The sequence below is a fragment of the Nannobrachium achirus genome (genome assembly GCF_963921795.1).
Source record: "Nannobrachium achirus genome assembly, chromosome: 22".
In the NCBI taxonomy this organism is placed as follows: Eukaryota; Metazoa; Chordata; class Actinopteri; order Myctophiformes; family Myctophidae; genus Nannobrachium; species Nannobrachium achirus.
In genome coordinates this window covers 32,223,410-32,238,069 of record NC_137829.1, presented here as the reverse complement: position 1 = coordinate 32,238,069, position 14,660 = coordinate 32,223,410, and the positions used below count along the sequence as shown (strand labels likewise).

At 42.8% G+C, this 14,660-nt stretch overlaps 1 protein-coding gene across 1 annotated transcript in view; it reads left to right on the top strand.

The window, feature by feature from the left end:
* igfbp2b (insulin-like growth factor binding protein 2b) overlaps positions 1–14,355 on the top strand; it is a 58,544-nt gene extending 44,189 nt beyond the window's left edge. Inside the window, exons 3-4 of the mRNA XM_080753428.1 lie at positions 1,155–1,295; positions 10,387–14,355. Of these exons, the coding sequence (XP_080609554.1) occupies positions 1,155–1,295; positions 10,387–10,548 (303 nt within the window). The 3' untranslated portion in view covers positions 10,549–14,355. The remainder of the gene's footprint in view (positions 1–1,154; positions 1,296–10,386) is intronic.
* The last annotated feature ends 305 nt before the right edge of the window (positions 14,356–14,660 follow it).

Sequence of the window (14,660 nt, the reverse complement as noted above, 5' to 3'; positions counted from 1 at the left end):
TTGGTCAAAACGGCCTGTTTTCTGTAGACATGGATCATCGCATGAAAGAAAAGATGTTCGTCGGCCGTGATCAGAACCTTGGAGCCCTTGTAAATCTGGTAAAAACATAGGGAAAGGCCCTTGGCAGTAAGTAAGTTATGGCAGAACTATAGCCGTCAAAGTGTTAAGACACCGTTGGTGGTGAATGTGTTCACGTAAATCTGGTAGGGGCATTTTCCACCGGCAAAGAACCGGTTCAGGTTCTTTTTCCCGCCTATGGGATGGCAACTTTCTTGGAACCTTGGTTCGTTCTTGCGAACCGGCCGCAAACCAACTTTTTCAGTTCGGAACCATTGTCATTGTACGATGGGATTAAAAAATCTGTAAGCCGACAGTGGCTATTTTCAGAATTTTTGAGCATTTTGGGAAACTTTCGCTTATAATGTCATGCCCAAAATAGGAAGTTGGGACATCAGGTCGAACGTGGTTAAAAGACAAGGCTTTGTGCCCCCCCCCCCCTAAATGTAATTAATTACAATTAATTACATTTATTCTATTGTACACAGTGAGTTTGTTTTCACTCCACATTTGCATGTTTGATCATATTTTCTTTAGTCAAGTGGTCCACAGCCAAATATACATATTCATTTGTGGATGCTTGACATGAAAGATTGTGAGCACCAGTGGTGGGGGGGGAAAAAAACATATGTTTTACTTAAGTAAAAGTATCAATACGGCAGTGTAGAAAAGTAAAAGTCCGGAATTCAAAATTATTGGCAAGTATTGGCATCAAAATATTCTTAAAGTACCATAAGTAAAAGTACAAAATATTTGAAAATAGCATATCTACAATTAGGGCTAAAGTAGATTAATGTATGTACTTAAGTACAGTACGTAAGTAAATATACTTAGTTACTTTACACCACTGGTGAGCACCACTGGCATCAAGCGGGAGGCTCTCTCCATTCCGACATGTCGCCACTCCGAAATTGACTTCTTATTGTCGGAGTGGTGACACTCCCATAGGGGTTAGGTTTAGGGTTAGGGTTAGAGATAGGGTTAGTGTCGGAATGGAGACATGTCGGAAAGGAGACATGTCGGAGTGGAGAGATGCACCCCATCAAGCATACAGTATGTGTACTCTTGTATTACTTCTATGCTGTCCATCCTTTCAGAGTGCCTGTGAGCAGGAGCTGGACAAGGTGCTGGATGAGATAAACAAGATGAGCTTCCAGGATAACCGCGGTCCTCTGGAGAACCTGTACGAGCTCCACTTCCCCAACTGTGACCGGCTGGGATACTACAACCTCAAACAGGTGAGCTGTGGGGTAGGGCATTGACGGATAGAGATTTTTAGTATTCGAATCGTTCGACCTCTAAGTATTCGAATAGTCGAATATTCGACAGGAGGACTGGCCAAACTGTCAAATATTAGTATGCAAGAGGCGAACATTGTGAAAACATCTACATTTTGCCCTAAAATCACAGAGGGACAGAGGGACTGACAGACAGCCGCTGGAGGTTTTCATAGTAACTAGCGACCTAGTCTTCACTTTACATTAGGGCTCTTGATAACATCTACTAATGATTTATAGATATATTAGGAATGTTTTACAAGGTATATTGATAGCTTGTAAATGATGAGTTACTTATCTACAAATAGCTTATAAATAATGCATATTTTTTTGTTACAAATGATTTATTAATCATTTACGAATGTGTATAAATGGTTTATTCATGATTAGTTTACTACTTACTAATACCTTACTAATAACATGTAAATGATGTTTAAAACAGTTATAAATGTTTCGGGTAAACATTTACAAATGTCAATAAACAGTTTGTTTATGTTTATTACTCATCTACAAACTGCTTATAAATGTTTATAAATGATTTATAACAGGTCATTATTGAAAAGTGCTACCAAAAAGGGGGCAGATACAAGCTCACAGCGCGGCACCGAGTGCCGTTTTTCTTGAAAAAAAAAAAGTTTCTATGTCAGTGGTGCTCAAACATTTTCATGTCAAGACCCCAACATGAAATGCATTTGGCCACGGATATTCCCATATTTCAATGGGAATGGAGCGGTTTCATGCCAGTAGAGGATTTCTGCGTGCCGCTCAGAAGTTGCGTTTATCTTTTTCTCAAATTTGTATCCCACGATTTTGCAACCCATTTTTTCACCCAGTGCCAATTGCCTAAACTGTAATCCTGGGCTCTGCTCTCCCTCTGCCAACCTGGGGAGAGCCCCGAACTGAGCTCATGCTTCCTTCAATGCATGAGGAGTGACAGGTTGCTTCTTATAACCTGACAGGGGGGAGTTTCCCCGGTTGGAAGGAACACGTTATTCCAACCGGTTCCTTTCACCTCCATCAGGCGCCCCGGCTGGCCAGGGGGGCATTATAGAGACAAGGATTACTGCATGTTTTTGTGAGGGTATCTACCTATAGACACAGGGAGAACATGAAAACTCCACACAGAAAGGCCCTTTCGCCAACCCCACTAGGGTATGGGCACTGATGACGCAGGAGAGTGTTTTCTGCTGGTGTTTCAGTCCGAGTGTATCAAAGGGTGCGTTCGGAAATGCGCACCGGGTGTGTGCTCAGTGTAGTGAGTGCCTAAACCTAACCCTAATCCTAACCCTAACCTCAGTAAAACTATGCCTAAACCTAACCCTAACCCTAACCTCAGTAAAACTATGCCTAAAACTAACCCTAACCCTAACCCTCTGTCTGTCATTCAATGTTATATGAGATACTTAAATGGTTTCCTATGGAAATAAGCTTAGTCTTTTCTAGGATCTCCTTTTAGTAGACCTTGTACCAGTGAACTGTACCGCCATGAAACTGTACTTTTTCCTACGCAAACTTCTTCTAATAAAGTCTTCAATCAATCAAACCTAACCAGAACCGGTGCGCATTTCCGAACGCACCCTTTGATACACTCGGACTGAAACACCAGCAGAAAACACTCTCCCCTGATGACGCAGAGGAGGGAACACACCCCCAGCGCCCACAGGAGGTCCTTATTGTGGTTCCTCAGATGGCTGAAGAGCCAGAAAGGTCCGGTTCAACTTCAAAATGACGTCACTCGCACCTCCTGAAAAGCATTAGTTCGGAAAGCTGCACGTCGGAAAGTCGGAACCGTCAGACGAAAAGTTTGGTGGTCGGAGACAGTATGGACAGGCCTTTAAATTAAGGCATAAGAGCTGGTACTTAAGACAATCAAAATAGAGCCCCAGGGCTCTTATGTGCCGGCTGTAGGTGGTCCATGTCTCTGCACCGTATAGGAGCGCAGGCAGAATAACCAGACAATAGACCAGCAGCTTGGTCTTTGCCAGGTCAGAGTTTTCAAAAGACCCTTCTGCAAAGCTTTGCAAAAGCCCCTCCTGCACAGCAGATGCGATGGTGTAGGCTACTTCACTGTCAATGTCTGCCCTGGAGGAGAGGTGACTGCCCAGGTAGGGGAACTGGTCCACATTTCCAAGGACCATGTTGTTGTTTGTTATTGTTGGTGGGGTTATGGAGGAGTCTGGTGGGGGCTGATGGAGAACCTTGGTCTTTTTCACGTCTATGGCCAAACCGAGGAGCTTGTACGCTCCGGCAAAAGCTGAGAGTGGAGATCTGTCTCTGTGTGGGCGACGATGTCGTCTGCATATTGCAGTTCCATGATGGATGTGCGAGAGATCTTGGATTTGGCCTTGAAACAACCTGATTGTTTTAATAGTTTTTATTGTAATTTATTTTCTTTTTTTTTTAACCATTAAAATGACTATATCCCTCATGGGGTATAGAACAATGTCCCCACACGGTCCATTTGTTCTGGTTTCACTATTCTCGTGAGGAGAGGCCTTATGGACACAGACACACGCACGCACGCACGCACGCACGCACGCACGCACGCACACACACACACACACACACACACACACACACACACACACACACACACACACACACACACACACACACACACACACACACACACACACACACACACACGGCAGGAATGTGGGGGTAACGTCATCATTATGGGTGAGGCAACATTGCCCCCTACAACAACCCCCACCCCAAACCCCCACCCACCCTCCCCCACTTAGATGGGGTGATGTTGTCATCTTAAAGTGAGGCAACAGAGTCGCAACCCGGGGTTACAAGGCAATAAAACGTGTTTGCGGAGAGAACCAGAGTTCATGGGAAAACGTCTGCGCGGCACAGAAAACCATGTACAGCTCCCAATTGGGATATAGAACACTCTGGAACAAGACTAGTCTATAGAAATCAGAGCATGGGTCAGGCAGGAAGGCAGTAGATCAGGGGTTTTCCACTTTTTTGCGTTGTGACGCTTTGTGATCTTGTAGATCTGATGTTTTTGGTGAAGAGAGTTGAGGTACAGTAGATGGAAAAAGAACTCCTCAAGTACAATGCAAATCAGGCCTGTTTTACTAAGCATAGAAGTGGTTAAAATGAAGTGATATTGATGAATTCCAAATATTACCAGTAAGACCCCAGGAAGAGTAGCTGCTGTGACTGTACAGTAAGCTAATGGGGATCTAATAAATAAATCAAATCAAAAGACTCCCTAAATCGGGAGATAAGCGACCGTCAGGTCGCATACACAAACTTTAGAAGGCAATCAGGAGGGAATATGGGAAATGGGACAGATCCATGTTGATGACATGACTTTACTGATACTGTACCGCTTTGCATGATTTTAGGCGGTCGCAATCAAAAAGTATTCTGAGGCACCCCTTGGACTGGCATCATTGCACCCCTAAGGGGTGCGCCACGGCACTCACTTTTGTTTAGTTACTTTCCAGCACGGACAGGCACAGAGACAGGGACGAACAGAATTAGAATTATTTAATGCTTAAACCATTGAAAAATAGCAGTTATACAAGCTCACAAGCTTGTAGATTGTGATGTGCACGGCACGCACTTTTTCTTCCCAGCACTGGTCTCTGGTTTGTGAGATTAGCCACAGACAGGCACTCCCATGCCCTGGGCTGGGGGGTCTGTAACCACCTTGCACGCCTTCATCCTCCTGCTCGTCATTGTCATGTCCAGTGGTATTGGTATATTTACTCAAATAGATAGTAACTTTTTACTCCACTAAAGTTTAGTTTACAGTAGTTGCTTTGCAGATTTCGATTACAATGACAAAACATCCATTGAACCAATATAAGCCCTATTATACCTATATTATACCTATTTTATACCTATATTCAAGTCAATTGTGAAATACACATACTTGTAACAGAGTATTTCTACATTGTATGTAGGATTACATTTTTTTTAATGCTTCCGTGGCGACGCTGCAGTTTGATCAACTAGGCCCGGGTGTTAATTTACGGGGAGAGAGAAAAATAACATAAAAAAATAAAATTAAAATATGGAGAGTATTCTGCCCGGGCATGCAACGATATATTGCTATTGCTATTCCTAAGTAAAAAACAAGGAAACAGGAGTCTAGTTCCTCCAGCCTTTTCATGGGCGCTCTCTCTCTCTCACAAACAACAGCATTGTTGTGGTTCCAGGAGACTCTGTTCCCAGGGCACAGCACACTGTACCTCCATAACACTCTCCATCCCGCCTCCGCTCTAAGCGTAATTACCGTAACTGTCACTTCTTTTTGTTCTTCCTCATCGAAGGAAGAAAATGGAAAGACTAACCCGCCCCCCGCCGCACCCCCATAAACTCTTCATTCTTTTCTCTATCAACCCCCCCCCCCCCCCCCCCGCCCCTCCTACATCTCCTAGCCCCCCCGTACGCGCGGCATAATCGGTGTCCGCTTCAATTATGACCTCATTTTTTAAGGGGGCCGATGGAAGAGGGGGATCTCGGCAGGGGGCTTGTGTGTGTCCGCTGGCATGCCTCGCTGTTTGTGTATGTACGTGTGTACGTGTGTGTACTTGTGTACGTGTGTGTGTGTGTGTGTGTGTGTGTGTGTGTGTGTGTGTGTGTGTGTGTGTGTGTGTGTGTGTGTGTGTGTGTGTGTGTGTGTGTGTGTGCGCCCGTGTTTGCATGTGTAAATGTGCCTGTCGTGGGTGGGGGTATGACCTGACCGTGGGCTGTTATTGGGCCGACATTGCCCCGCCCCTCCGTCCCAGCCTTCAATCTTGTCCAATAATTGCCCCCCGTGCCCCTGATAGACGCACGCACGCAGGCACGCACACACACACACACACACACACACACACACACACACACACACACACACACACACACACACACACACACACACACACACACAATTGTACCCAACATATTATTATCATCATCTGCGTCTGGCAGAAACCCTGTATGTCCATATATTTCAAGCTTAAACATTTTCATAAATTCACGCCTTAAGTTCCATCCTCGTAAGAGCACAAAAATTGGCTTATTTTCCTACTTATATTGATCCAAAATTACTGTCCGTGGGGTCTATTAGGCACAAATGCCCTTTTTGGCCAATTTCCCCAGCAGAACCCAGCAGCTCTCAAAGCATAGAGTTTACACTTTTACACTATTTCTTGTGGTCAAAAGTGATTTATTTTTTCATGAATGTTTTACTAATTGTCATTACAAACACATCCATGCCTTGATTGTCCCACACAAGCCTGTTTTGGGGTGAGCATTCGGCACAACTGCCAATCAAAGTGACTGTACTGGTCAATCACAGGGCATCTTTTCCGGAACTTGGCAAAACACATAAAAGCATAACATCTGTTTAGCAGAGTGTGATGGCTTGTGTGGGACAACCAAGGCATGGATGTGTTCATAATGATCACAATAAATAGAGTAAAAGCAATAGGCTTATAGGCTCCACTCTATGCTATGAGGGCTGCTGGGTTCTGCTGGGGAAACTGGACAACAGGGGCATTTCTGCCTAATAGACCCCATGGACAGTCATTTTGGATCAACATAAGTAGGAAAATTAGCCTAGAAGTGATTTAGGGTGGAGTTGTCCTTTAACACGAGCTTGTGATTTAATAATATCTACATTGGATCTATTGGAACACATTTTTTTCTTGTAAAGTGACAGTTTGCGACATAAAAGGTTTCTGTCCGACAGTGAGATATGTAATGATGCCCCTCCACTGTACTTCATGCACCATTTAAGACCCCCCCCAACACACACCCACCCTACACACATTCCCTCCACGCATTTCTCCCCTCCCGGTATTTTCCATCCTCTCTTGTTTGTGTACGCATCAGTGGTGGAAAAAGTACTCAAATATTTTACTTTACTCGAAGTACAAAAGTGTTGGCATCAAAATGTATACTTCAAGTACCAAAAGTCGCGATGCGACGCGTTGGTGAGCTTGTAGATCGGCTAGGTATAAAATAGGGCTAAAGTGGATTATGTATGTTAAAGGACAACTTTGTTTTTTTACAACAAGGGTTCATATTTTAGATTGTAATTAGAGAGAAGAAAAAGTGAGTGTTAAAATGTTTTCATTTGCTTCGTTCTATTGTTTTATCGCGTTTACCGTGCTAAAATCTGGGGCATGCGTACGCATGGGGGCATGCGTACAAGTGGCTAAATATGTCTTTTTAGACACAATAAGCCAGTAGTTTCTTTATTGATATTTACAGTAACACTTCTAGCCCCAATAAGTCACATCCAACCATGAAAGGTTGCGTTGTATCTTAGGAATGGGCTTTTTCTGTGTAAAATGACCTATTTAGCCACTTGTACGCATGCCCCCAACCACTGAAATAAGAATCTCTAAAACAATAGAAAGAAGTAAATGAAATAATTGTAACTCTCATCTTTTATATTCTTTAATTACAATCTAAAATATGAACCCTTGTTGTAAAAAACTAAAGTTGTCCTTTAACTGCCCCAAGAGCCTGCTTTACTCTGATCTACACTCTACCTTCCCCGAAAACGATAATATTAAGTCCATATAGTATTATATTATTATTATCTATCTATAAATGCGAGAAGTCTCTGTCTGTCTGCGTGTCTGACTGTTTGTAATCCGCATATCTCGAGAACCGTTCGTCCCACCGGCTTCAGATTCGGCACGCGCGTTCCCCGCCGCCGTGCGGAGTGCAGTGCCGGGCCTCGACCCGACCCGACTCGCGGTTTTCCGAAACCGGCGCAACACGTTCGGAATCTCCTTATGCGGAGCTGATTGTTGACATCAGGCTGTTCCGGAGGAAATCGGCGCAAGCGCTGACTCATTGTGACATCACTTCATAAAAGGCTCTGAGATCACGTACACCACATGAGTCAACAAAAAATGCCATGGTTACGTATTCTGTTGTTCCTATATGGGCATAAAAGGACACAGGCAAACATATGGTCAAAACGGCTCTTATGACAGCACGAAAGGTTCGGATTCTGATGTCTGACATCAGGATTTTCCGGAACTGGCACTGTGTCTGCATAGATTAAAGGGTGGGGCATTCATTCCCTATTTCAAATTTGGCACGCACGTTCCCCGCCGCAGCAGGTAGTGCAGTGCCCGGCCTCGACCCGATCCGATACGCGACAGATACGGATATCTCCATATATGAGCATAAATGGACACAGGCAAACAGATGGTCAAAGATCTCCATATATGGCCATAAAATGGACGCAAAAAGCCAGATACAGATATCTCCATATATGGGCATAAATGGACACAGGCAAACAGATGGTCAAAACGGGTCCTATGACAACAGGTATGGGGTTTGCATTAAAGGGGGAACCAGCACTGTGTCTGCAACACAGTCGGAGGCACAGACAGATACAGAGATCTCCATAATGGGCATAAAGGGACACAGACAAACAGATACAGAGATCTCCATATATGGGCATGAAATGGATGCAGACAGACAGATACAGATATCTCCATATATGAGCATAAATGGACACAGGCAAACAGATGGTCAATACAGGTCCTACAGAGATCTCCATACATGGGCATAAAATGGACGCAGACAGACAGATAACTCCATATATGGGCATAAATGGACACAGGCAAACAGATGGTCAAAACGGGTCCTACAGAGATCTCCATATGGACATAAAATGGACGTAGACAGACAGATATCCCCATATATGGGCATAAATGGACAAACGCAAACAGATGGTCAAAACAGATCCTATGACAACAGGTATAATGGGGTTTGCATTAAAGGGCGGGGCATTCATCCCCTATTTACATTGTTCCCGAGTTGGCCAGGGCGCCGACTAGACGCTCGGCCGGCCGAGCTTCTAGTTATATTAATAAAGGATAACATAAATAAAATGTCCATATAGAGTATGGGCATTCCCAGATGCCCTGTTAGGGTACCCCCTTATGCCCATATATGGAGATCCCCAGGCATCAAACCCAGGCCCTAACTCGCCAAGGCCCTGCTTGGCTTTACTAATTAACATACGTTTTATGCCCATATATGGAGATCCCTGTCCCAATGTCATCAATATTAAGGACATATCTGGGAATGCCCATATTTGGTAATGCCTATATCTGGGCATGTTTTGACATAACACTATCATGCAGGGGTCTCCATATATGGGTAACTGGTCCGATATATATGGCCAGTTGGCCAAGCATGTCGCCCTGAGGCATCTTTCTAGCTTCTTCGGTGCCGTATGTAAAGTGGGACCTCTTATATTGCCGTTTCGCCACCAAAGGGTTAAAGGAATAGTGTGCACGCTGGTGTACGAATTCGTGCACAGATGATGCACTATGCATGTACACGCTTTTCACAGCTTTCAAACAAAAAAATCCGCTTGGAAATCCGTTCAGGCATTCAGGAGATAGCAGCCCTTATGTTTTCTTCAAATGAAACAAACATGGCTGCCATGTTTGAAAGATGGGGTTGGTATGGGGGTTAAATATGCAATTTCGCGATCGCGATCATGCCTAGTACATTGTTGGAGGTCCAATTTTTTTTTTTTTTTTTAAGTCAATAAAAGTCGATTGGCGGGGAAGGCCATAGTTAAAAAGTCGATTTTATTATAGAAGTTGATTTTTTGGCAGGGTATGAGCTAGTAATAATATAATAATTTATATCTGCAAAGTAACTAGTATAAAGTTTTCAAATAAATGTAGTGGAGTAAAAGTACAATATTTGGATCCGAGATGTAGTGGAGTAGAAGTAAAAGTATTGGAAATTGGAAATACTCAAGTAAACTACAAATACCTAAAAATTGTACCTAAGTACAGTAATTAAGTAAACGTAGTTAAGGTACTTAGTTACTTACACCACTGGTATGCATCACTCTCTCTGTTACTCTCATTCTCTCCCATTCTCTCTCTCTCCCTCTCCCTCTCCCTCCCTCTCTCTCTCTCTCTCTCTCTCTCTCTCTCTCTCTCTCTCTCTCCCTCTCCCTCTCCCTCTCTCTCTCTCTCTCTCTCTCCCTCTCTCCCTCTCCCTCTCCCTCTCCCTCTCCCTCTCTCTCTCTCCCTCTCTCTCTCTCCAGTGCAACATGTCCACTCACGGCCAGCGGGGCGAGTGCTGGTGCGTCAACCCCTTGACGGGGATCCAGATCGCGGCGTCGCCCAAAATCCGGGGGGACCCCAACTGTAACCAGTTCCAGGATGACCTCTGGCCGCTGCCCACGGCCATTACTCTTCGCCGCTAAGAGCGAGGCTTCCGGCTCTCAGCGCATCACGCAGAGACTCTCCGCTGGGCCTCCGGAGCTTCTCTGGGACACAGTGGTCCTCAGACCTTTTTCATTTCAAAGGACCCCCATATAGTCCTGTGGCTTAAGGCCATTTTTAGACATTGTACCGTTAGGAAGCGGATGAAAGGGACACATTTTTGCATGAGGCTTCTTTAGGACCTACTGATGGATTCTAGCCCTGCCCCCCTTTTTTCCAAAAGAAAAGGAGGAGAAAAAAAAAGTAAAAAAGTAAAAAAAAAAGACAGAGACAAACAGGCTGATTCACTTTTTTGGCCTGTAACTTTTAAATCTTTAAAGGGATAGTTCACTTTCAAAAAAACGTTTGGTTATTTTTTTGTTAAATCAGGCTTTTATGATGACTCATACTACCCTCCTAATATGTGAGCAGGCCGTGTTTTTTCGATAACTTTTTTCATTTATTGAAGCGGTGAAAGCCGCTTCCAAGGTGTGGCTTTGTCTGTCCCGTACATTTTGTCTGTCCCGTACATGTCCCGTGCATGCTTGACCAATTGAGGATTGGTCAAGCTTCACATGCCAATTTGGCCCTCCAGACAAAATCATTCACTCATTCAGAATTCATAAAAATATAGAACTAAAGCACATAGAAAGTTTAGATCTAGAACACAGAATGTATAGATCTAGAACACAGATTGCATAGCTCTAGAACACATAGAATAAAAATTCACCGCTTCACTTCGAACCGAGGTTTGATTTTTTTAATAATGTTTTATTGTATAACATTTTTTCCATTTTCCCAAAGAATTATTAAAAATAAATGAAAAAGCTTATTGAAAAAAAAAAAAAAAAAAAACTTGGCCTGCTCACATATTAGGAGGGTAGTATGAGTCACCAGAAAATATAATGGGGTTTTTAATGAATCTATCATGGTTAAAATGGAGTATGAAGTTACAATGGGTGTGTATGGGGAGAGGCCCTGGGCCTGGAGGGCATCTACAGTTGATTTAGTCGACTAAAATGTATTTTGGCAGGCCTTGATGGCATCGTAATGACTTATTTTATACTTGTTTGTGTGCTGAAAATAACAGATCTACAAGCTCACAACGCGTCGCAGCACGACGCGTTGTGAGCTTAGAACACCTGAGAGCAACCAAACATAAAATTACTCTTCAGCACTAGTCCATCCCTAACGTTTTAGTCTAGTTTTTATTTTGTTGACGAAATTGTCAATATATTTAGTCTCGTTTTTATTTAGTTTTCGTCAGTGAAAAAAAAACGCAGTCGACAAACATTTTTCGTCATAGTTTTAGTCGACGAAATCAACACTGCTAGAATCCACCAGTAGGTACTAAGGAAGCCTCACGAATCAATGAATGCATGAATGAAAGCCTTGTATCGGTAATGGCCTTAAGCCACTGTCTAACACTCTAGAGAGTGTACGAATAGAACACAAAGGAACCGTTTGGTTCCATTTGTAGGCCTACCCTCCCAGAGTTACAGAACCGGTCCCCAGCTAAAGTAGTTAACTCTTTTAGTGCCACCCGTTCACCACTAGAGGGCGCCCCAGGTGCCATAGAAAATCCCATAGAGATATGCTGGTATATGCAGAAGCCCTGCAGCCATGACTTGCCTGAACACTTTCCTTTGTGCATGTACAGGAAGAGGATGAAGTTAGCTTGAAGTTAGCTATTGGCTACCAAGCATTTTAGAAGCCTTATTTTCGTGAACTTAGCCATGATTAAACCTTGCACACCTCATGCATGGGAAAAAAACAGAGAAGAATGAGCTCTAAAAAATCCAATGCAATCCTGGATTGCATTGGAGTGGATTTGTGCAGTTTGTTCACAGCTTTCAAACAAAAAAATCCGATTGGAAATCCGTTCAGGCATTCTTGAGATAATCGCCATTATGTTTTACATGTTATGTAAACAAACATGGCTGCCCTGTATGTTAGATGGGGTTGTATGGGGGTGGAACATGCAAAATCGCGATTGAAATCATGTTCACTAGATTTGATGGGGTCCAAAAAAAATAATTTTTTTTTTAAATTTTCATTTTTTTTTTTTTTTTTCAAAAACCGAACATGTTCGGTTTTGGCATATGTAATACGTTTTAAAAAACCGAACATGTTCGGTTTTGGCACTGGGTTAACATGGCGTCACAATCATTTCAACCACTTAATCCATTGACAGTATATCGTCATTGTTCGGTGGAAACCTTGTATCTTCTCCAAAACCGTTCGTTTTGTATTTATCATTTTGAAAATGATTTAAATTAGTGAAAACAGCCGATCTACAAGCACACAACGCCTCACGCCGCGAGGCGTTGTGTGCTTGTAGATTGGCTGTTTTCACTAGTCTTGTGCGACAGTCTTGTATGATGAAGCAGGGCTTTACCTTATGAAAAAAAAAAAAACATACACATTTTAAACTTGGAGATACAAGGTTTCTGTGACGATATGTTGACTATTCAAAAACAGCAGATCTACAAGGGGTACGTGGAACAAAACCTCTTCAGACAGGGGTCCGCGGGCCAAATGCATTATGAATTTTAGGCGTCCTTGACATGAAAAGGTTTGAGAACCACTGCCGTAAGGGTGGAACCCCCTCTGTGATTCTCAAACTTTTTTTTTGACCCCCAGATTGATATCCGTGAGGCTGCGGGCCCTCATTTGATGGATCATTCAATAGAACTGAGATGGGACCAAAATTGGTCACTGTCGAGCAGAAACCTTGTATCTCCAAGTTTCAAATGTGTATGTTTGGTAAATGAAAGCCCTACTTCGTCATACAAAAGTGTCGCACAAAAGTAGTGAAAACAGCCGATCTACAAGCACACAACGCCTCGCGGTGTGAGGCGTTGTGTGCTTGTAGATCGGCTATTTTCACAATTTTAAATTGTTTTTAAAATAATAACAAAAAAAGGAAGATTTTGGACATACCAGGTTTCCTCCCGACAATGACAATATGATTCCATTTGTTTCCATACACGTGTACATACTGTAATACAGTATGAACGGATAAAAGTAAAAAGGACCAAAAAAATAAAAAAAATACTCAGTAAAGTACAAAGTACTGAAAAACGTACTTTGTTACAGTAACAAAGTATTTGTACTTAATTACTTCCCATCTCTGGTTATAACATACAGGTAACCACATGCCTGGTGCACTGTGGAACACTGTGGAAAGAAATAACGCACCTGGGTTTGATATAAACTGATTCAAGGTGTGGATTATAGTCTCATATACCACAGCAATTAAAGGGAACCCAGCCAATCAGAATGAAGGAATGGAGCTAGCCGTTTTAGAATGATTGCGTTAATACATTTTGCTAGGGACCCCCTAGTACCCACGACAAGGAAGGCACTTTGAGAACAGTCAGTCATGTTTTGTTCCAAACGATCAGTCATTTAGCATTTAGCCGATGTATATACAATATGGGTAAATGTGGTTAAACTGATTTTGATGCATTAACTGTTTTTGCTGGGGACCCCCTGGGGCCTAATCAAGGACCCCTGGGTCCTTTGAGAACCACTGTTATAAAGTGGTTGGCTGTCATTTTATTTTAAGCCCTCAATTATGTCATGAGCGTGGATGGAAATATTAGTAGTTTTAAATTGTTCACTGCTTACAAAACATGGGAGAGACATATGGAATCAAATCATTGCCCCCATTCATCGCTGCTGCAGTGAATTATAAAAGTAGACATTGTTTGAGGTAACATGTTTAATAGTTTGGTATTTTTTTTGTATGTTTGTTCCTGTTTCTGTATCAAAAAAGAATAAACATGAAATATACATCCAATAAATCACGGGTAATTTTCGTGTGTGTGTGTGTGTGTGTGTGTGTGTGTGTGTGTGTGACTTATGAAAATGCATAATGTACACTAGTGAATATATGCCTCATCATGGGCCTGTGAGGATTGCTTGTCGATGCCAAAAATATGCCACATTATGCAAAGTGGTAAAATATGCCTGTAGGCCTGCTACTATATTATGCCATCAAAATTGGTCAGACATGTGGCATACTATACCATGCAGTAGGGCATTCACGATTTTTAGTATTCGAATTATTCGACCTCAAAGTATTCGAATAGTCGAATATTCGACAGGA